General features: G+C 40.1%; 1 protein-coding gene across 1 annotated transcript; it reads left to right on the forward strand.

Annotated features, from left to right (window-relative positions):
- The first annotated feature begins 1,274 nt into the window (after positions 1–1,274).
- On the forward strand, positions 1,275–18,070 carry LOC121657029 (probable C-mannosyltransferase DPY19L4). The gene is made up of 19 exons (XM_042012383.1): positions 1,275–1,655; positions 1,815–1,937; positions 2,577–2,701; positions 2,783–2,873; positions 2,963–3,084; positions 3,450–3,595; positions 3,757–3,880; positions 4,889–5,023; positions 10,400–10,531; positions 10,617–10,718; positions 10,790–10,863; positions 10,959–11,117; positions 12,346–12,465; positions 12,557–12,677; positions 12,806–12,862; positions 14,089–14,171; positions 14,264–14,396; positions 14,770–14,928; positions 16,680–18,070. The coding sequence occupies exons 1-19, from the start codon at positions 1,565–1,567 to the stop codon at positions 16,842–16,844; spliced, it is 2,262 nt and encodes a 753-aa protein (XP_041868317.1). The 5' UTR covers positions 1,275–1,564; the 3' UTR covers positions 16,845–18,070.
- Positions 18,071–24,670: the final 6,600 nt, after the last annotated feature.

The following is a 24,670-nucleotide window of genomic DNA, read 5'->3' on the forward strand; positions in this document are numbered from 1 at the left end:
CCTCACCTTCCACAGTTGTAAGGATGGTGGCCATCGGTGGCCAAATTTCAGAGGGTTCTTTTTCACTTGGCCTGCTGTCCTGAGTTACACTCCTATCTGTTGGTGGTGGTAATGCACCACTTTAACATTGTTTGCTCATTGCCAAAAAAACATAATAATAAATAAATAAATAAATACTTTCAGACCATTTCAAACAAGAGTGTGATGTAGCATAATGTTATGTAATTCATAGCGACACTGTCAGTGATCATACATGGTAACCTGCCACCTCCTGGGCTTTATCCACCACTGCAAAACATCCACAATCTGCCAGGTGATTTGGCTGACGTTGGTAAAAAATGAAAAAAGCCCTGTCTGAAGCATCAAGTGGCAGCAAAGGGGATCACCAGAGTCTGTGGAAGTTTCTGTGATATCTGTAGAAAAGCCAACACGAGCAATGGATTTGTTTGAAGGTGCAAAACGAAGCTCTGCTTGAGTTGCCATGTTGCTTCGGTAGCCTAAAAGGAGCAAACCAAATACTGGTTCTTCTGAGTCTGTCATGCATATTGTGACACTGTAAGTTATAGGTTGTTGGAAGAAATTCAGTTGGTTTCAGTTTGTAATTTCAGTCCCTAGTTGTTAATTATCAGTTTCCAAAATGTCTGAAACACCTGTAAAAACATACTTAAATGAAATAAGATGCTGTTCTTAAATCCTTTGCAGTACATCGATCTCTCTGTAAAGGTAAAACAATGTTTTACCTCTGCCTACTTCTTCCTTATACTGCTCATTCAGCATCCTACCAATAGTGATACACTTTGTATTAATGCAGTTTGTATGCACCCTGACTTGATGTATAAACAAAAAAAATAATTAATTAAAATAAACAAACAAATAAATAAAAAGTTGTAAGTAAGAATATCCAGTCACCAACAAGCGAGTGCTTCTGTTGCGTTCGAAGAAAATTGGAATCTTGGAATTAACGAATTTTAACTAGAATTAACAAAGAAAACACGAGTGGTCGGCTTTCTAAGTTGGTAAGATGGGTAGACTTATTTCTAAAAAGGCAATACGCATAGTATATCAAATTTTTAAATTTTTATAAATTTAATATAAAATTTAGATAATGAAGCTTCTCTGGTTAATGTGTTTCTGAACTATTAACTGTAGTGTAACTTTTAAAATTATTAGCAAACAACATATAAAATTTTAAGGCAGCCACGTTTACCTCCTGTCTGTACGTCTAAACTTGAGGGGGAAAAAACTCTTTTTAATTTCGTTTTTCCATTTCCGAGGTATCTGGAATGCAGCATTTCTGAACAGTCAGATGTACGACAGGATACACAGCAGCCGTGAGGAAGAGCTCAGCGTTTACAGAACATCCCCGTAAAAACTTCAGCTGTGCTGTTGCTTGTTTGCAGGGTCCAGCAGGAAATCGGTCTCCTAAAAATACTCAGATTGTTAGCCTGTCAGTTCAAATCCAGTAGCTGATTGAAAGGAGCTAAGGCCGGCTAACTGCCTGTTAGCTAGCATGCTGCTTCCTCATCACATCAGACTGACGCTCCTGGATTAATTGAACCTCGTCATGACTAAGTTAAGATGCCGGAAATCGGAAAGTTTAAAAGAAGACACTGAAGAAGAAGAACGACAAGATGAGCCGGACCTTAAAACCAAACGTAAGTTGCGCTATTTTAGCTGTTAAGTAAGTGAACTGTTAGCCTCCAGTGCAGAAACATGAAGGCGGATGAACTTTTCTTTATCTAAAGCTGCAGAGATGAACATATTTGATGGATTTTCTGACGTTAGATTGTGTGTTTGTTGTGATGCCTGAGCAGATGTGGACACGGAGGAGGAAAGGGTGAGTGTGTCCAGAAGTGGATGTGATGATGGTGAAAGTAAAGAAGACTCAAACAGACCCCAGTCATCATTCACTAGATCCCAAAAGAGCTCTGCAGCCAGTAAGTGTCTTTCTAAACTCACCTGTGTTGGTCTGGACGTCCTTGAAAAGATTTGAGTCTTAGTTATTAAAAGTATTAAATTAAAAACACACACAAAAAACTGATTTGTTCAGTTTTTTTTTTCATCCACTCTGGGATCATTTGGCTGATTCAGACTCACTTTGACACCATTAATTTAAAAGATTATCCATCTATTAATCCAGAATAAGGTTAATAGTAGTTCTTTGCTTTGGATGACATTAAGATCTGGTCTTGCACTCTTCATACTGAGCATTGTCATGTCATGCTTTCTGTTTTGTAAAAATCAAAATCCCGTCCTCTGTCTGTTAGACTTTGATCTTTGGCTGTTTTTATGGAAATGGTCACAAATGATGTGTCTTTGTGACACTGCTAAAAGCAAAGAGCCTGGTTTGTTGGCGTATACATGTTTGTGATGGCGTGTATTCATGCTCGCAGACGGGTGTGTGGATTTCATCTGGTGCACTTTGTCTACAAGATATGAGGAAATAAGTTTGAATTCCACATAATCAGAGAATGTTTTTTTTTTTTTTTTTATCTTCATAGTTTTTATGTGCGAATCAAACATGTTAAATTTGGTTTGCATCCTACAGAAGTTTCAGCTGTGTTTCTGCTCTTCAGTTGGTCTTTTTCAGTTTCTGGTGCGGGTGGTCTTCGGATGTGTGGCGGCTGTTGCCTGTGGGATGCTTTATGCTGCGTATTTGTCTGCATATCATGACAGGAAGTTTTGGTTTTCAACTAGACAGGTGGGTGACTCGGTTTCCACTGCTCATCCATCTCACTGACTGATGAAATCAGTTCTGAAGACCCTCTTGTGTTCTTCTCAGGAGCTGGAGCGTGAAATCACTTTCCAGGGAGGCAGCGGGCTTTATTACTACTACTACAAGCACATGTTGGCAGCACCGTCATTTGAAAGAGGTATGCGTGTACTCTGCTGCTTCTAAAACAGACCCCACCAATCCGTTAATCACCAGTAGGTGTGATCTTGTGTGTTTTGTGTTCTTCAGGGCTTTATGAGCTGACGAGAGATAACAGGACTGTTTCTGGTCAGACCATAAACGCAGTGGAGCGTCTGTTTCTTTACCCAGAGCTCATAACAAGCTTCATATACAGAGTCACGGACAGCCAGGTAAGGCTTTCTTTTCCTTCTTTTTGTTCCATCTTGTAGTTTTCTAATGTTATTTGTAAGATTGCACCAGTCTTATCATGAAGGAGTCACTGAATTATCAGTCACTTCCACCTCTACATTTACCATGGCAGCTTCTCCTTCTCAAAAAGTAAAAAAAAAAGTTTAAAAAGTTTTCTTCAAGGTTCCCAACTAATGTTTAAAGCCCAACTTCTCATGTTATTTATGTGTTAAAGCTTCTGAATGATGAATTAAACTTAAACAACAGCCGGCCACCATTTTTCTGGTTGATCAGTCTCACAGCAGTGTTCATTATTTAGTATTTACAGACCATGCTGTTTCTCTTCCCCTCGCCTCGGGTAAAACAGGACTTTGTGGAGCCCGTCTACTTCTACATTGGAGCCGTTTTTGGCCTCCAGGCGGTCTACGTCACCGCCCTGTTTGTGTGCAGCTGGGTGATGAGCGGCAGCTGGGTGGCGGGCATGCTGGCTGTGTCCTGGTACGTGATCAACAGGTGAGAAGAAAACTTTTCATGTCTCCTCATTGTTTGTAGAGTGGATCTCCTTTCTGATGAAGAATTCTTAACTTGTCACGTTTCAAGTTTCAGTTTTGAAGCGTTCCCCCTTTTTTTGTCTGCTCCTTGGTGAAATGAACTCCTCTCGTGTTCTCCTCCAGACAGGATACAACCAAAGTGGACCATGCTATTCCTCTGCGGGACAACTGGGCTCTGCCTTACTTCTCCTGTCAGGTCACTGCTTTAACTGGATTCCTGAGCAACAACATCCGCTCTGCCACCGAGGTGGGTGTCTGTTTCTGTGTGAAAGTCCTGATCCAGCCCTCAGTTCTTGATCTTTCTCCTACCAGCAGCCAGGCTTCGTTTGAATCTCCAGCTCTAAGGAGGCCTTTCAGAGTTTGTCTTTGGACATTTTCAGCTTTTTACATCATTTTAAGTCTTGTCCTTGTACCCGATCAAGGGATGAGCCAGGGTTGTGACTTAACAGACAACTTAGCGAAGAACTGGTTTTAAACTGGATCTGTAGTCTATTTGTCACAAAGAAAGATTTTTTTTTTTCTCATTTCTTTAGTTTCATGTGTGAAAACGAGCAAAGATTCAGAAAGTTTCAGCAGCAACACGGTGATTCCCAAACAGCTGGTAGCTGGAAGTTTGTCTTAGCTCAGCATGGAGGCAGAAACTGGACATGTGGAGGAAGTATGGCATTTCATTTCACTGCTTTGCAGATGATTTCTGATCCTTTAAAAGTGAAAGGTGGCTCCATACTTCTGGTAAACCTGAGCTACTAAATGATGCGGCTGGCTTGCAGTCGGCCTCATGCTAGAAACTTCGGAGTGATTATTGATAAGTCTTTTAAACTAGACCAGCAAACTAACCCTGAAGTCAAAAGTATTTTTTTCCTTTTGAGACTGTTGGAAAAATCAACCCCTACCTCCCTAAAACAAAGATTTGGAGAAGGTCACCCATCTACTCGTTATGTCCTGCCTCGACTACTGGAACTCCTTTATCATGGCTTAGATCTGTCCTCACTGTGTTTTAAAATGTTTTTATTATATGTTGTTTTGTATTTTTCTAATTGTTTAAATTGTTTCTTATTTTATTGTTTCATGACTCAGCAATTTGAGCTTCTGGCTTTGTAGTAAATGTTCTATTTATTACATATAAATTTACATTGACATATTTTGCATGTTTCACTAAATCAATAAGAATATTTCCTGGTAATATAGAAAGAAACTGCAGCCCTGTAAGTGGAAAGCATCCTGACTGAAACAGCTGGACTGTGTTTCTCTGCAGATGTTCTGTTATCTCACCATGAGTGCCACCACCTTCACCTTCCTCCTGGTCTGGGAACACGCTCACTACGTGCTGTTTGTTCAAGGCCTCTGCCTGCTTCTTCTCGACTCTTTTGACCTGGTGCCGCCACGCAAGGTAACGTACCAATGAATACCTCTCTTTTCATTTTTGTGCCTCTATTACACCAAAACTTTAGGGATGTGTAATTAAACACCTCACCTCATGAAGAGACTTGTATTTTGGAAGCAGTAACGACTGAGTTTAGGGAGAGCGTGCTTTGAAGGAAAAAAGTTGGCAATCGGCTCTTGTCTGTGTGGATCGGATCTCTGAGGCTGTTTCTTTTCATATTAAGGGAGATTTAGGAATCTTGAGCGTGCAGGTAGTGAAATGGAAGAATTCTACAGTCAGTCATACTGTGGTCGACCTCCTGAGATGGACTCTGTGCACCTGAATCTTTATTATGAACACACTAATTCAAGAACGACAAATCAGATTCGACTAAAGGCGAGGCAAGTTTTTTTTCTGTTGCACATCTCAAGTACAAGACAATTCAAAGTGCTCAAATCATTAAAAGCATTACAGCAGAGTTCAGAAGAGCCATTAAAATACATAAAAGACCATAAAGAGAAACAAAATCAACTAAAATTAAATCTTTTCTTCCCAGAAACAGGGTGTGCATCATAGTAAGACTGTGCTTTAGTAAATAATACATTTCCTACCAGCTTGGATTTATTATTTTCTCAGTTTGTAGTTGTAAGAAAGACGGTAGAAATTCAATTCAAACTTTATTTGTATAGCCCTTTTCATACATTATCATGCAATACAAAGTGCTTTACAATGTAAAAACATATATTAAAAATGTAAGAGTAGAATAACACAAATGCTATCTACTTTACATTTTGAATCACACACATTCACACACGCACACACACACACACACACACACACACACACACACCCAAGCGCGCAAACACACAACACAAACAGATGATGCAACTCTTCTTTCATAGAATTAAAACTATTCCTTCTAGTTCCTGTCTCTTTAACTGAAACGGTTTAAGAACAAAGTTTGAGAGAGAGATCTAAAAGACAAGATAAAAGACGATTGGCTTGACACCACTGTGAGGAAGCAATACCTTGGGGACCCATCCACACCATGAGCGCCCCACCAGCAACCACAGAGGCCATCGCCACAGGAGCCGACAGGATCGGGGCAGGCGGGGGCCCCCACCACAGCCACAGGACTGCAATGCAGGGCCCGTCAGCCATCCCGTCCAGGTCGACCCCCGCAGCGACAACCCTGCAGGCCGGAGAGACAGCCCACGATGTGGAGGATCCCCATGAGGGAACACCGGAGCTAGAGGATAAAAGATAAAAAAGATAAAAGCTGAAAATAAAACACAGTATAAGATACTTAAAAGAGCATAAATAAATCAACGTAATAAGAACAATAAAAGAAAATTAATATATATTAAAAAGTCAATTTAAGACCAAGATACAAATGATAAGTGATAAAAATAGACAAAATGGATAAATAGATTAATTAAAATAACTGAATAAATAAACTAATAATATTGTTAGTCAAATAACTAAATGATTAAGAAGTTCAAGTAAAAGCTAAACTAAAAAGATGTGTCTTGAGCCTCTTTTTAAAAGCATCTACAGTCTCTGCAGACCTGAGGCCCTCTGGCAGGCCGTTCCACAGGCGAGGGCCACGATATTGGAATGTGGCCTCGCCATGTGTTTTGGTCCTCGCCTTAGGAATGACCAAAAGGCCGGTACCAGAGGACCTCAGGGTCCGCGAGGGTTTATAGTCTAAAAGCAGGTCAGATAAATAAGAAGGCCCAAGACCATTAAGACATTTATAAACAAGTAAGAGAACCTTAAAATCAATCCTGAAACGCACGGGGAGCCAATGCAGCGATTTTAAAACTGGTGTAATGTGTTCCCGCCCCCTGGTCCTCGTCAGAACTCGTGCCGCTGAGTTCTGGAGTAACTGCAAGCTAGAAGTACTCTTTTTGGGAAGACCAGAGAGCAGGGCATTACAGTAATCTAATTTACTAAAAATAAAAGCATGCATCAGCACCTCCGTGCTGGCAAGAGAGAGAAACGGGCGGACTCTGGCGATGTTTTTAAGATGATAAAAGCCTGTCTTTGTGACATTTCTAATGTGTGGAGTAAAGTTCAGCTCAGAGTCAAAAAGAACACCCAGATTTCTCACACACTGAGAAAGTTTAAAGTCTTGTAGTTTGCATGAGATGCTCCCTCTCTTGTCTTCAGGACCGATAATTAAAACCTCAGTCTTGTCCTGGTTGAGCTGTAAGAAGTTCTCTGCCATCCATGACTTGATATCTAAAATACAGTTTAAAAGGGTGTTAACTGGTTCTAGGTCATCAGGAGACACAGCGATGTAAAGCTGCGTATCATCAGCATAGCTGTGAAAAGCAACGCCATGTCTCCTGATCACGTCCCCAAGTGGCAACATGTACAGGTTAAAAAGTATTGGGCCTAAAATTGATCCTTGGGGAACCCCACACTGCATTTCATGGATTCCTGAGGAGCATGTATCCATACTTACGAAAAATTTACGATCCGTGAGATAGGAGTAAAACCATTTAAGAACAGTGCCTGAGAGGCCCACCATACTTCTGAGTCTGTGTATTAAAATGTGGTGATCCACTGTGTCGAAGGCGGCACTAAGATCCAGCAGCACCAGAACAGAAAGTTTCTGTGCATCTAAGTTACACCTAAGGTCATTAACAATCTTTAAGAGGGCCGTCTCAGTACTGTGGTTCATCCTAAAACCAGATTGATATCTTTCTGAAATACTTTGTTCATTTAAAAACTCATTTAATTGGCTAAAAACAACTTTTTCAATCATTTTACTTAAAAACGGTAAGTTGGATACAGGTCTGTAGTTATCAAGAATGTTAGGGTCTAAATTACTCTTCTTCAGAAGGGGCCTGACCACCGCTGTTTTATAGGCAGATGGGAAGACACCCGTCTGAAGAGAGTAATTTACTATGTTTAAAAGCTCAGGCTCAAAGAAACCATAAAACCTTTTTAAAAGAGATGTGGGAATTGGGTCTAAAAGGCAGGTAGTTGGCTTTAGCTGGGAGAAAACCCAACCAAGCATCTTTGCATCAACCAGGACAAAACTCTCCAGTGTTTCCTCCGGTAAAAATGCTTCAGATATGTTAAAATCAACATATTGTTGAGATAAAAGATTCAATCTGATAGCACTGATTTTACCTCTGAAGTGGTCTGAAAAGTCCTCACATGCAGCCTCTGATGCTGGCATGGAGGACTTATTAAAATCTGTGTTTATTAAATTATCTATTGTTCTAAAAAGGAATCTGGGGTTATTTTTATTTTGTGCAATAAGGTCTGAAAAATGGAGGGTTCTTGCTTGTTTTACTGCATTATTATAGATGTACTGTTGTTCATGAAAAATCTCAAAGTGGATGTTTAATTTAGTTTTTCTCCATTTTCGTTCGGCTCTCCTGCATTTCCTTTTTATTAAATATAACTGAAATATAACTTCGACCACAGCTTTGTACGCACTAGAAAACCTAGTTAGATTTTAGTGTTAACATTTGTAAATTGAAGATGTCAAATGGGCTTTTTAGCTCCTGTTGTGCTTCTTAATCCATCAGATTTTTATTTTCTTCTTTTAGAGTCAATTTAAATGCCTCTCGATACAAGGAGCTAGTTTAGGGGTAAAATAGAAAAGAGAGCAGCACAGCCATGGTTCCAGGAAATCTCTCTATCTAAAAACTAAGCCCATCATCTTTTTATTGTTGCTTTCTGTGCTGGTAAATGGATGACATATAATAAAGATTTAGAGACGGTGGTTTCATGTTTTTATTGGGTAGAGTTGTCTCATCTAACTCCGGATATTTCCCAGTATGTGCAATATGTTGTACTGCTTCTTTAGTTACAGAAGCAGCTAGGTTACTCAGCTGTCAGAGATTTTATTTTATTTTATTTTATTTTATTTTATTTTATCCATTTTCTTCCGCTTATCTGGAGTCGGGTCGCGGGGGCAGCTGCCTAAGCAGGGAAACCCAGACTTCCCTCTCCCCGGCTACATTCACCAGCTCATCCAGTGGGATGCCGAGGCGTTCCCAGGCCAGCCGAGAGATGTAGTCCTTCCAGCGTGTCCTGGTTCTTCCCCGGGGCCTCTTTCCGGTGGGACATGCCCGGAACACCTCACCAGGAGGCATCCTAACCAGACGCCCGAGCCACCTCATCTGGCTCCTCTTGATGTGGAGGAGCAGCGGTTCTACTCTGAGCCCCTCCCGGATCACCGAGCTTCTCACCCTATCTCTAAGGGAGAGCCCGGCCACCCTGCAGAGAAAACTCATTTCGGCTTCTTGTATTTGTGATCTTGTTCTTTCGGTCACTACCCACAGCTCGTGACCATAGGTGAGGGTAGGAACGTAGATCGACCGGTAAATCGAGAGCTTTGCCTTTTGGCTCAGCTCCTTCTTCACCACGACAGACCGATGCAGAGTCTGCATCACTGCAGACACCGCACCGATCCGCCTGTCCATCTCCCGTTCCATCCTTCCCTCGCTCGTGCTCCACTTGGTGCAGGACCCCATTCCCTTTATTTGATCATTTTTCAATTTTCAGTTTTTAAAATCTGAAATTTTAAAAAATATTTAAATTAATATTTGATCTTATTATATAATTTTATTTTAATATTTAATTTGTATACTCTAATTCTGATATTTTTTATATTCTTTGATATATTTCGATTACTATAATTTTTCATTTTGTTTGAATTCTTTTTTAAATTAATTATTTTTCTCTTCATATAATATTTGATAAGACTGTTAGTGGCTTACAAAACAAAAACTACTACAACGTTGATAATTTCCCTTCAGGGATAACTAAGTATTTTTATCAAGACGTCATTGGCTTCCAGCCTAATTTTGTATTGACTTTAAAATTTTAGTTTTGACTTTCTGGACGGTACATGGTCAGGCTCCCCAGTGAATCGCCGACTCGCTGTGTCCCTACTCCTCAGGCCAGCCTTCGGTCTTCAGGCCAGGGCCTCCTGAAGGTCCCAAAGACCCGTTTTAAAACCAGGGAGACCTGGCATTTCGGGCTGTGGCCCCCAGACTCTGGAAGGACGTGCCCTTATCCCTCCATGTGGTCGACTCTGTGGACGCCTTTAGAAAGCAGATAAAAAGTATTTTATTCAGGAAAGCTTTTTCTTGATGTCATCATTTATTTGTTATGTTGTTTTATGGAACCCATTTTATGTTCAACACTTAGTGATTTTTATCTGTGAAAAGCACTTTATAAATAAACTTTACTTCTCTTTTAATTTTCACAAGACAAAATGATGTGGAAAAGGATTTAAAAGGAGGGCAGTTGTTTTCTTTATTGTTAGGGGTTTTCAATATTTTATTAAGTTTTATTTTCAGATGTAAACAGAAATGGTTCTTGAAGCTCTAACTTCTGTCCTGTTTCTCTACATCGGGGCTCTGGACCTTAAAGATGGCCGACATTCATAAGGTGTACCTGAGCTCCTTGTTCCTGGCCTACCTGTTCCAGTTTCAGAACTCGACCCTGCTCAGTTCGCCTCTGCTCAGCCTTTTGATTGGCTCAGTGCTCGCGAGGTACTTCCAGGTAGAGTTAGCTTCCCCTCACATCAAACCTCCATCGCATGACGGCGAGGAGTGTAACACAGATGAAATCTGTATTTCTGTTCCAGCAAAAGATGAAGATGGGTCCTCTTGTGGCCAGAGTGATGAAGCTCTTCCTGCACTTCCACCTGGTCTTCACCACCGGCATCACCTTCAGTTATCTGGTTAAGGTACCTCAACATGGACTGAGTGGTAGTTACTAAGTCATAGTGGAGATTAACCGGGATGTTTTCATTCACAGAAACTTCTACCTGGAAGTGAGAGCGACTTCATGTTGAAGTTCATTGAAGTAAAATTAGGGCTCAACACAACAACGTGAGTTAGTTTTCTGTTATGATGCAGCGTGGTCTGATTTAATGTCTCTTACCAACAACCTGTTTTTTTTATTTATTTTTTTGCTTCTGTTCCAGCGAGTTTGTCCCAAACTTCCTCTTGTGCCAAGATGGCCTCCAAACGCCCGGTCAGGACTTATTCCTGCGACTGACACAGGCGTCGGTTCTTCCCTTCTACCTGCTGGTGCTCGCTGTCTGCTTGCTGTCCACCCTGCAGGCTGTCTACCGGAGACTTAGGTGAGACTCAGGCTGGTGACAGGCATCAGAGGAGAATCTGCTGGTTATTTAATGGACTGGGAAAGGTCTAACTTCTGAAAACAGATCATCCTTTAAATGTGAAAAGCCTCCATCTTCAGAGCAGAGCTGTTGCTGGAGAATAATTCATGACGATCATCCTGCTTTAGAGGAAAAAAACGCTTGTCTCTGTTTCTTTAAACCTGTGGACACATGCCCATATTTGGAGACACGTGACACACTGTGATCTCTCTTTATTACCCACTATTACCTGACCCTTACCTGACCATGACATTTTCCTGACCATTACCTGATCCTTACCTGACCCTTACCTGACAGTGACCCTTACCGGGTCATGACCCGGTAAGGGTCATGGCCAGGGCCAGATGGGCCTCGTCATATTTTCTTGTCTCTTGTCTCTGTGGTACTTTAACAAATGTGTCCATGTTTTGCTAACAGTACAAAAACTATAAGTTTTATTTAGCCTCGCTGCACCCCTGTCATAATTTTGCCCCCCCATCCACTGGAATATTAATTAATGATTATTTGTAAATTATTTTTATTTATAGATTTATTTCATTCTTTAATGTGTGTTTTACACGTAGGTCCCCAAATTTCAACACAATAAGTCAAATATTGAACAACCAAAGATTTATGCAGTAGATATCAAGCTTTATTTTCCAGTAATACTTTCTATTTCCAAAGAAATGTCAGTATTTGTACCTCTGCTGCTAAATAGCATGAAAAATGCTTTGCCGATATTTAGGGATAATTTATTTACCGTTTCATTTTTGTCAGATCCTTCTGGACCACCTCTTCTACATGCTCTATACTGTTACCTGCATAAAAAAGTTTTTTATTCTGCAAACAAAATACAAGTATACAGGTTTAGATATGATAATAATATAATTAATATACAAAATAAACATTTTAGGTACTACGACTGACCCTTGAGTAGCCCACATGTTATATTCCATATATATGATTGTGTGTTATTTATACAAACACGCTGCGACTTATAAGATCCTCTACTAAAGCTATCATGTCTAACTAGTGGGTAGAACTTTAAAATGATGTATGAGGATGTTCTGTGTTGGAAAAGCCTAAAAATTGAAGATGTTTGTAGGTGAATGTGTTGATTAATAACTGGGTTTCTGTTAGAAGCTGTTGGAAACAATCATTGTTTCTCTTTTTAATGCCACGTTGCTAAAAGCGCTGCCTTCTTTTGCAGTGGTCAGCCGATGAATACCACCCACCGACTTGAAGACGGACGAATAGGAGAGCAGCCGGCTGTCATCTATCATGTTTTTCACACCTTGTTCTTTGGAGCCCTGACTCTGTTGTTTAATGGGTTTGTTCATCTGTAACAGACGCGTTTTCTCAGATAAAAGTTGTTGTTCTCTAACACAACTTGACGTGGGCTGTGCTCTTTTGTGATGCAGGATGAAGTATTTATGGACGCCGTATGTCTGCATGTTTACAGCATTCGGAGTGTGTTCTCCAGATCTCTGGATGACGGTGTTTAAGTGGCTCAAACTGAAATCCATCCATCCTGTCATTTTGGTTAGTTTGTTCTCATTTGCTGTTTAACTTGCACTCTAAATACCCTGTGGGTTACAATACACGAGGAATTATTCATGCTGTTACTTACGCTGTGTTTTTGTGGTTTCCATTTCTTTTTCCCACCACAGTCTCTAATTCTGAGCACTGCTGTTCCCACAATCATCAGCTTCAGTTTGTGGAGAGAGGTGAGATATTCAACCCTTTTTCTAGAGAGGCTCTTTGTATTTTAACACTGAAGCTTCTGTACAGTCAGAAACCTGTGAAAACATCAAGCAGTAAATTTATTTCAAGTACAAGTAGAAAAGATTTAAAAAGTGAAGGAAGGTGTGGGATGGGATGCCCTGCTCTGGTAGTGTTTGCTAGCTTGTTGCACTCTCATTGAGACACAGATGCAAACAGTCTGGACTCTGCTCACAGCTTCCACTTGTCATGTTGGATGTTGGTTCCCAAGATTTCAATGACGCTGAAGTTAGCTTCTGATTCACAGGCGACTCCACTGCTGTTTTTTTTGGAGACCTTGACCACATTAGATCAGGTCCTGATCAAAAGTTACCGACTTAGGAATATTTAAATCTGGACCACACCAAACAGATCCTTGAGATCATCAAGTAATGGTCTACTCTGTAAAGAATACAGTCTAAATCAGCTCATGGTGCTTTCACTTACTACGGTCCTACTCCTTGAAATTCCCTACCACATGAACCACATGAACTCAGGTCCACTACAACAGTATCTTCTCCTAAATGCAGACTCAAAACAAAAAAAAAGCTTTTAGTTTTTAACTATCAACTTTTAGATTTTAAATAAATAAAATTGACTAGACTTGACTGAAATATTCTACAGAGCTTGTAGATTTATTACGAGGGGATATAAAAAGTGTTGAGCCTCACATTTTTTCCAGTCGGATATTATAATGCACACACCGGATGTATTTCAGCGTCTAGCTACTGATTCCATGATGGATTATGTTGCTGGCTGCAGTTGTTTACTTGCAACACTTCAATGAAGAGAAATACCTGCATGTGAGGTGGCAAAATGGACAAAACTGAGTACAGAGCGATGATGTACGGAGAATACCGCCTCCGCGGCTGTAGTGTCCCGCTCTACGCCTGTTCTGTTGCTCACACAGAAGCAGTGTTAAGCAAAACGGCAACACAAGCGTAGCCGCGCGGTGAAAATGTGTTTGATCTGCTGTCATGGTCCAGACAATCTTTTATAGAAAGTGTTGACATTGAGGGTTCTTTACGATTAATTAATTGTAGTGTTTATTGTAAAATTATTTAATCGTCACATCAGTAAAGAAAACCAGCTGAGCGACCACTCTGAAACCCAGACTGGATCGTGTGTGAGAATCTCCCTCTCTAAGCTAACATTGAATCCCTTCAATTTGCTGCTCTCTTCCATGTTGCAGTACTACCCTCGAGTCTTGGCGGAGCTGGCAGATATACAGGAATTCTACAACCCAGACACGGTGGAGCTGATCAGCTGGATCAGGTGGCTCATCAGATCTGCCCAGATCTGCTTTGATTATGACTTTTTTAATTTGTTGTGGTGACATTAAAATGTTTTTTTCCTTCCTCCTGCAGGTCACAGGCCCCGATGGCGGCTGTGTTTGCAGGCAGCCCTCAGCTGTTGGGAACGATAAAGTTGTGCACTGGTTCAATCGTTACTAGTTTACCACTTTACACAGACATGAACCTGCTGAAGAGGACTGAAGAGGTGAGTAATGACTTCTTTTTTTTGTGGGGGGGGCTCTGGTGGCCTTTATTTTAATAGTAGCTGGACAGGAAAGGTGGGTCTCAGTGAGCAGGGATGGACTTGCAGCGAAGGGCCCCAGGCCAACCAGGTAAGATTCACACCAACCCAGAGGTGAGTGATGTCTAGCATTCATTACACAAAACGACACCAGAAAGTAGAACAAAAATTAATTTTAATTTCAGCAATGATGGAAGGATTTAAGATGGTAAACATGGAGAGTTCCAACTGGAGCCCAAATATTTCACTAAGTCTGTCTGCATCCAATGCCTGCCTCTTTCTTCATGGATCAGCATGCATCCGTTACTTAAATATTCTTTCCTCTTTGTGTTTGCAGACCTACCAGGTTTATGCAATGAGATCTGCAGAGGACGTCTATAAACTTCTGGCCGCTCAGAAAACAAACTATGTGATAGTGGAGGAGTCGATCTGTAACGAGCTCACTCTTCATAAAGGCTGCAGAGTCAAAGACCTGCTTGACGTCTCCAATGGACACGTGAGTTTAAAACATTCATGCAGTGGATACACATCACCCGTGTGCTACTGCTTACTGTCCTGTACTGCTGCAACCAGCAGTTTCCCCACTGAGGCACTAATAAAAGTTTTTTTTATTCTTATAAATACTGTATAATGCCAGGTGTGAGGGATTATACACCTAAAATAAACCACCACAAATTACTTCTAAACTTTTCCCATTTTGAATGTGACCTATAACCTGAATGGCTTTTGATTTAATCCCAGCATTTCAGTCTTTTTGGGTTCATCTATTGAAGAGACTGATTTAACTCCAAATAAAGTTCGGACGTCCTTGTAGGATTTTCCTGACAATAACTCAGTTTCCTTAGTTATACAAGATAAGAAGTTTGGCAGCATCTCTTGTAGCAGCTACTGTCACTGGAAAAATAGAAGGTAAATAAGTAATTAATGAATTAAAACTCGTGCAAAGAAAGGTAACAGCGTTGGACGTATGATGGAGTGAAGATACGGGACAACAGTGACACTGAAAAGAACTGGACTCCTAGGAATGAGTAAAGTAGCCATAGGAATGAGTAAAGTAATCCTGGGAATGAGTAAAGTAGTCATGGGAATGAGTAAAGTAGTCCTAGGAATGAGTAAAGTAGTCATGGGAATGAGTAAAGTAGTCATGGGAATGAGTAAAGTAGTCATGGGAATGAGTAAAGTAGTCATGGGAATGAGTAAAGTAGTCCTGGGAATGAGTAAAGTAGCCCTAGGAATAAGTAAAGTAGTCCTAGGAATGAATAAAGTAGTCCTAGGAATGAGTAGAGTAATCCTAGGAATGAGTAAAGTAGTTCTGGGAATGAGTAAAGTAATCCTAGGAATGAGTAAAGTAGTTCTGGGAATGAGTAAAGTAATCCTGGGAATGAGTAAAGTAGTCATGGGAATGAGTAAAGTAGTCATGGGAATGAGTAAAGTAGTCCTGGGAATGAGTAAAGTAGTCCTAGGAATGAGTAAAGTAATCCTAGGAATGAGTAAAGTAGTTCTGAGAATGAGTAAAGTAGTCATGGGAATGAGTAAAGTAGTCATGGGAATGAGTAAAGTAGCCCTAGGAATGAGTAAAGTAATCCTAGGAATAAGTAAAGTAGTCCTAGGAATGAGTAAAGTAGCTCTAGGAATGAGTAAAGTAATCCTAGGAATGAGTAAAGTAGTCATGGGAATGAGTAAAGTAATCCTAGGAATGAGTAAAGTAGTCCTAGGAATGAGTAAAGTAGTCCTAGGAATGAGTAAAGTAGTCCTAGGAATGAGTAAAGTAGCTCTAGGAATGAGTAAAGTAATCCTAGGAATGAGTAAAGTAATCCTAGGAATGAGTAAAGTAATCCCAGGAATGAGTAAAGTAGTCCTAGGAATGAGTAAAGTAGTCCTAGGAATGAGTAAAGTAAGCAGACATCCAGATGAACAAAGAACTGCTTCACCAGAAGAAATGTAAAGGTTTGGAGCGACCCAGCCAGAGAACGGAACCTAAACCCAGAGAAAACCTGTGCGCTGACCTGAAGAGGGCTTTACTGTAGGGGAGACGTTCTCACAGTCTTGACAGCTTTGGAGCAAGTTTGCAAGGACGAGCAGCCAAATAAACCCAAGAAGACTGAATGCTGGGATTAAATCAAAAGCTACTTCAACAAAGTATTAATTTAATGGTGTCCACACTGCGACCAGCTTGTAAAGTAGACATGAATATTTTCCACATTCCTGCAAACCTGTCTCTCAGTCTGCATGTTTTGTCCTGTTCAGGTCATCTACGACAAAGGAGAGATGTACTCCTTCTCCAAGCACGGACGATTTTGCCACGAGATAAAGATGAACTACTCGCCGTACACAAACTACTTCACCCGTGTCTTCTGGAACCGCTCGTATCACGTCTACAAAGTGAACGCCGTCATTTCCTTTCAGTACTGATGGCAGCTCGTGCCTCCTTGCTGACGCTCCGCGGAGCACCGCCCTTCTTCGTGTTCCCGCCATATTCCCAGCTCGACACGCTGCAGACGTCTGAATGCCATTACACGTCCCGAAGCTTCACGCTCGAACCTGCAGCGAACAGCTGAACTACATGCACTGTTAACGTAGGAACGTATGGACGGTGCGGAAGTTACAATAATCACTGTACTGTAGTTTTTTAAACCATGTTTTATTGTCGATGTTACTGAGATATGATTAATGAGGGAAGATCTGTTTATTTATGCTTCATACTGGCGTTGCCATGGCAACAGCTGAAATATCCCATCGGTTTTAGTTCTTTGATGCCAGGGTATCAACATGTTGGAGAGATGTCTCATCAGATATTTAGTAAATAACTGAAAACTTGAGTTGCTTCAGAGTTGAGTCAGTCCTCAGGCGCATGCACGTGACGTGAGCACGCAACCCAACGTCTGTGAGCAGCAAACACACTCCCTCCCTGCTGTTAACTTCTTTTTCTTGACTTGTATCCAATGTCTCCGGCTTGTTCAGTTTAAAGTGACATTGTGTGAACATTACTGACATCTAGTGGTCAAGTTGGAGATGGCACCCATCTCAACCGCTGTCTACCTATTATAGATGAATCCAGCGACTGTTTTGTGTGTAGCACCATCTTGCAGCATCACCATCACTGCGTTGTTGAGTCCTAATCGCCTTGTACCTGCTACCATCTGCTGACAAGGATATGTGGACTGACTACGTTAGACCGTGGTCTACAGTTACAGATAGGGATATCTTATCTGAAGTTATTCTGTTTTCCCTGTCAGTCAGACGTCAGTGCATTAATTTAAACTTCATCTGGCAGAAGCTGCTTTTAATAACTGACAGTCCACACTGGAATACAAACAAATCTAGTTAGAATAAGTTAACACTAGTTGGTAAAGAAGTCTCTTCAAACTTTTGCAAAGGCTGTATATTTTCTTTTTTGTTAGATATTTGACATAGTTATGTTATTTTTATTTTTAGGTTCATGACCTGTTTGTGTGTCTGACCGAATGATTTTTATTTTCTGGTCACACCATTACACTAATAAGAGCAAATAACCTTACATTTCACAATATCTCCCAAAGTAGTCTAGGCAACACCACTGCCCTTGTCTCTTAGGTCATTACCATTAATTATTACAACAAACATACTCATGGAGACACACATAATGGTGGAGTGTGTAACAAAATCAAAGGTCATGACCGAAAAATTTAATATAATTAAAATAGTCGTATCGTTTCTATTGGTATATAATCCCTTTACTAAAATAAATTATGTTTTTATTCTCTTGGAATGAACCATTTACCAGCTACTTGCTGTGGGTCATGACAGCTGCAATACAGTCTCTGAATGGACCTTTAGGTGTGTGTGTGAAGTTTTAAAAACTGCAGTACCAGCTTGTTGGATAGGATCTAGAATGTTTGGGATAAGTAGTGCCTTAAATCAAATCAAAAATCAAATCAAATTTTATTTATAAAGCGCTTTTCATGCAAAGGCAACACAAAGTGCTTTACATAGTATAAATGAATGCATATTAAAATGAAAAAAAAAAAAAAGAAAATCACAGAACAAAAACAATAAGCCCTTTACACACCCAGTTATGTGACAGATTAAACACCTCCCACCCCCCACCCCCTCACCCATCCACACACACACACACACACACAAACTCTTAATATCTGTCTTTGGCTTGGCGCTGCTGTGAGGAAACGGCATTTTTGGGGACCCATTTACACCAGGAGCCAGTCAAGCCATGTTTGCAGAGGGCAGACCAAGCAGGCTTGACTCCCAGAGTTTAGGATCCCCATAAAGAAACACTGGAGTTAAAAATGTTAAAAATGTTAAAACAGTTAAAACAACGATAAAATAGGGAAACAGTTAAGAAGCTATAATAAAATATAATAAAATAAAATAGATAAATGAGACAGATAAGATAAGATAAGATGAGATAAATAACAGAAAATGAATAAAGTCAAATCAAAAGGCTAAACTAAAAAGGAAGGTCTTGAGCCTCTTCTTAAAAACATCAACAGTCTCTGCAGCCCTGAGGCTCTCTGGCAGGCTGTTCCACAGTTGAGGACCAAAATGATGAAACGAGGCCTCACCGTGTGTTTTAGATCTAACTTTGGGAATAGTTAAAAGGCCGGTACCAGAGGACCTCAGGGTCCGCGAGGGCTCATAATTTGAAAACAAGTCAGATAAATAAGAAGGCCCAAGACCATTACGACATTTATAAACAAGTAAGAGAACCTTAAAATCAATCCTGAAGCGCACGGGGAGCCAATGCAGCGATTTTAAAACCGGTGTAATGTGTTCCCGCCCCCCGGTCCTCGTCAGAACTCGTGCTGCCGAGTTTTGCAGTAACTGTAAACTAGAAATAGGCTTTTTGGGAAGACCAGAGAGCAGGGCATTACAATAATCTAGCCTGCTGGAAATAAAAGCATGCATTAGCACCTCCGTGCTGGCAAGAGAGAGAAATGGGCGAACTCTGGCGATGTTTTTAAGATGATAAAAGCCTGTCTTTGTGACATTTCTGATGTGTGAAATAAAATTCAGCTCAGAGTCGAAAAGGACACCCAGATTTCTCACACACTGAGAGGGTTTGAAGTTTTTCAGTCTGCAGGAAATTATCTCTCTCTTGTCTTCAGGACCGATGACTAAAACCTCAGTTTTGTCCTGGTTGAGCTGCAAGAAATTCACTGCCATCCATGACTTTATGTCTAAAATACAGTTTAAAAGGGTGTTAACTGGCTCTAGGTCATCAGGAGACACGGCGATGTAAAGCTGTGTATCATCAGCATAGCTGTGAAAGTCAATGCCGTGTCTCCTGATGACGTCCCCAAGTGGCAACATGTAAAGATTAAAAAGTATTGGGCCTAAAATTGAGCCTTGGGGAACCCCACATTTTATGTCATAGATTCCTGAAGAGCATGTATCCATACTCACCAAGAACTTTCGATCAGCCAGATAGGAGTAAAACCAGTTAAGAACAGTACCTGAGAGGCCCACCAGACTTCTCAGTCTGTCTAATAAAATCTGGTGGTCCACTGTATCAAAAGCAGCACTAAGATCAAGTAGCACCAGGACATTAAGTTTCTGAGAGTCCAAATTACGTCTAAGGTCACTGACAATCTTTAAAAGGGCCGTCTCGGTACTGTGGTTTGTCCTAAAACCAGACTGATACTTTTCTAAAATGTTGTGTTTGTTTAAAAACCCATGTAATTGAGTATAAACAACCTTTTCTATAATTTTACTTAAAAATGGTAGATTGGATACAGGTCTGTAGTTGTCAAGGATGTTGCAGTCTAAATTACTCTTCTTCAGAAGAGGCCGCACCACAGCTGTTTTACAGGCAGATGGGAAGACACCTGTCTGAAGAGAGCAGTTTACAAGGACCATAGAAGAAGATTGTAGACAAGGTTGAAGTAGTTACCTGTAGTGCTGTGTTTCTCAATCCTGATCCCTGCCCTGCATGTTTTAGAGGTTTCCATATTTTCACCAGGAACTGCGGATGGACACTAGCTAGCTAAACTCAAACTCTAGCGAAGTAATGGCTCGTTAGCAAGCTTGCAAAGAATTTGACGAGCAGTTCAGTTAATGTGAGTCAGGTGTGCAGGAGCTGGAAAAAACTAAAACATGCAGGGCAGGGGGTCCCTGAGGACCAGGACTGAGAAACGCTGTGTAGTGCAGTCTTTGATACACCTTACAGATGAAAACATGCTTGTCTGAAAGAATTTTGGCCACTGACGGCCACCGTCCAGTCACAGTTGTGCTTGCTATCTAAAATAATTTCTATGCCCATCTTCACCACTAGATGTCAGTAATTCTTACACACTGTACCTTTAAGGTGATGGCAACATGGATACGCAGAATTTAGTGTTGAATTCATTGTTTTCCCCACCGTTATATAAGTGGGACGCCCTGCTCCCTAAAGAAAGTCAAGTTATTTAAAGTTACCTGTCCTGTAGAACAGGTATGTACTTTGTCTTTTTCTTAAACTAAATAGTCTGATGATATTTATCTTATTCACACAACAGCATGTCATTTCTCTGTTCCCTGTACACTGCCAGTTCAGCCTTTTTCCCTACTACACTGATGCTCTTTACTCGAGTACTCCCCCCACTGCTACAACTACGACTAAAACTAGTGATGCTGGCGTTTCTGTTCGTTGTACAGCCGTTGAAGCTCAACATTCATCTGTCACAAAACTACACCAGTAGTAAATCTATGCAAAGATGTTTCATCACTTTTATTCTCTCATTTAAAAAAATCATTAATATCTTCCTGGACATTATAAAAGGAGCAGTTTTCATTATAAATGTACACTGTAAAGAATATTTCGCCTGCTGCTTTAAGCATGCAGTTTCACACTGAACTCTGCTCACATTAGTGTTGCCCAACTGGAGTCAGGACTCACTTTTCTTTTCACAGAAAACAAATTTTCCATTTTGCAGCTTTATTGTTATCAAATAATTACACATTTAGAGTTTTAGATTAAAAAAATGTTATTTTATTAGCTTTTAAAGCCGTTTATTAAAGACACAAAGCTTCTGTGACCTTGTAACGAAGCTGTGACGTAAAAATAGAGCTTGTTAAAACTCCTATTATATGTCCTAAGTTCTCTTTTGTCTAGCAACAGTAGTTTTGCAGCTGTATGGATTTACTCGTGGAATTCATGGAAAGGAGGAGATCCTGAGATGGAGTTTCTCCCGTTGTGTGTTTTCTGTTGTAGACGGGTGCAACTGAAATCCTCCAGGCTATATACTAGCCGGATGTTATTACCTTTTTAATTTGCATTTAACAGACCTAATTAAGATAAATATAAACCCCAATCATTTGTAATTTCATATCACTTTTTGTTGCAATCACTAAAGTTTTATTCTAGAATTTAAAAGAATGCACAAAAGTAGGTTTATATAGTCACTAGAGGAGTTTTAATCTGTTTAAAGCTTGATGCTCATCAGAAGGAACAGAAATCTGACCTGACAGAAGAAGTTCCTGAAAAAGAGCTCTTTATCTTTTCCTCTGGTGGATGTCCACCCCAGCTATTATTTCGCTTCCTGTTTGTGTAACTACTTCTTCTTCTGAATTATAGCCACCAGCAGTGTAGCCCATACTGCCCCCCTCTGGTGAATCTACAGCTTAGTTTACTCACTTTAAACCACTCCATGGAAACTAGCCAGATTCTTCTTTCTTTCTTTCTTTGGAGCTTTTTTAAACATTGCTTCAGATTTGCTGCTTTAGTGAACAAAAACAAACACTGTTGTGTGTTTGTGTCACATGCATGCGTCTAGTTTTAACATCTGCAGCCTCTGAGACTTTCCTGTAAAACTAATTCCTCTCCCATCAGCTTCAGTCGTGCCTTTTAGCTTCGCCCTCATCGGCTCGCTAACATGTTTTCATTTAAATTTTCACCACAGCGTCTCGTTATGGGACAGTTGTTGTGGTTCGTCTCGTCTGACCTCATCACCCTGACGTGTTTGAGAATGAAGACTTGATTTGAGTGAAGTTATTTCTCTTTCAGCTCTCTGTCCCATTTTGCTTTTGTTTAAGACCACTCAGTGCATGTTTTATGTTCTTTAAAGTGTTTTGTGTACAACTTTCATCTGAAAAAGTGGAAGAAGTTCATCTGATAAGTGTGTGTTGATCTTGAGGTCTGAATTTATTTGCTGCCTCCACATTTCAGAGACAGTTGTGATGACGTTGCAGATGATAACAGACGTATGGTTTCAGGACTGGTGTTTGTCCCTCAGCTGATTCCCCCGGCGAGATGAACATCATAAATCATTAAAAACTGAGCTGCGTCTCTTTCAGCCTTAAACATAATGTTTCCTCCATCATCTGGATGCCTTATGCTGATTGGTTGCTACTCTGGCGTCGTTTCTGATCCTTTCCTGTGTGCTGCTGGTCACCTTTAGTGTTTGGTGATGAGCTTTTCTCGGGGTTGTGAATAACAACTGTCCCTCTGCAGAAGGCCACATGCTGAGTGTTCAGTTTTTCTGAAATACTATGGAAAATTAAAAGTGAGTCGATAAAAACAACAGCACTGTCTGCGTCGTGTTACTCTGCAGCCATCACATATTTCCTCACCAAGTACTGAACTCTCAAAGTTTTTACTCCACTTTTTCTTTTAATCCACTCCTTGTTTTTGCACAGAATTAATGAAAAGCTCCTGAGATCAGAATCCAACAGTCAGTTTTAACATATCTGAAACTAGTTAATTAAACAAATCATACCAAAAAGCCCAATTTTGCACACTTCAGTTAGACATTTCATTGAGTTTCCCCTTTCATTATATTATACATGGTTAAATTATTTCAAGGTTTGGGTTTATTGGTTTCACATCCCAACTGGAATGTTTATCAGGGTTTTTTTTTTTGCAGTTGATCAAAATATGAAAATGAAGAAAAGTGGATAAATTAAACAGATTAACTGCTGGAGTTTCTAGTTAATTTACAGCATAATTTTAGTTTCTTGCAAATATTATGAAGTATGAAAGTAACTCCATAATGAAAATAATTAGTTGTTGGCTGATGACAAGAAGATAAAAGCTTTATACTTTTATTTTAATGATAGTACGTACAGTATAATGTCATGTAAAGTGCTTGACATTCTGTGTGCTCTATACAGGTCATTTATCAAGTTAAGTGAATTAGAAGCTTCATTAGAAATGAACAAAATTAACATAAGAACCGGAAAACAGGAAATAGAAGGAATAAATAAAAAACAAGGGACTAAAAATATTGAAATTGAGAAAGGCATGATTTTATTTGGAAATAAAACAACTTGAAAATTTTCTCAGGCTTTGATGAAATTTTTTAAAGTGGTCTTGATCAACAGTTTTCCAGCTTTTTGAAGGTCTAGCAAGGTTTTTATTTGGATATTTTCTGCTTTTTCCCCTCTGTCCATTCGTAGTACCTGACTATTTTCAAAGGAACTTAACACTCACCCATTAATCATTCAGGCATAAAAACAGGCTCCTAACTCAAGAGATGACAAGTGTAGTGGTGAAGGCTCTTTGTTACCAGCAGCCTGTCACAAAGACACATTATTTGTTCCCATTGTTTTTAGTTTAACCTTTGAAAAACAGCAAAGATCAGACAGCGTGACAGACAGAAAACAAAATTTTAGGAGCAACAAGGTAATTCCCAAAGAACTTTTAGCTGGAAACTTGACATATCTGTACGGCTGTAGCCTCAGTAATTAAGAAGCCATTCTTAAGGAAGGGAAATGGGAGAAAAGGTTGAGGTATGACACAAGAACTGGACCGAAAATCAATGGCAACAAGATGAACCTTTCCCAAAATTCAGACCTCAACATTATTGAAACTGTGGGATCATCTGGACATAAAGCTGAACAAATACCCCCCCCCCCCCCCCCCCTAAAAAAAAGCGTTAGAAAGCTTGAAGAACTATTCTTGAAGATTACTTAAAGAAATTATAGAAACCTTGTATGAGAGGTTTTAGTCTGTAATAAAGAATAAAGCTGCTCAGACCAAATATTATTTTTAAAATTGGACAAACTGTTTTGCCTTATATACTTTGCACATGTCTTGATAAATTGCTACACCTATTTCCTGTTTTTGTGAAAATAAGAGGTGGAGGTGACTGAGTGTAGAGGTTTCATAAATATTCTGAATCAATCATGTTTGTGTTTTTTATACAGTTTACAGTGGAATAAAACACGTGTTTTTATTATAGTGTAAACAGAGGGACTTGAACGCAGCATAAATAGCTCATGCGCAGTTGTGGTGTCTCGTCAGCGGAGCGGAACCGGAATTACGG

Source organism: Melanotaenia boesemani, chromosome 17, assembly GCF_017639745.1.
Source record: "Melanotaenia boesemani isolate fMelBoe1 chromosome 17, fMelBoe1.pri, whole genome shotgun sequence".
NCBI lineage: Eukaryota > Metazoa > Chordata > Actinopteri > Atheriniformes > Melanotaeniidae > Melanotaenia > Melanotaenia boesemani.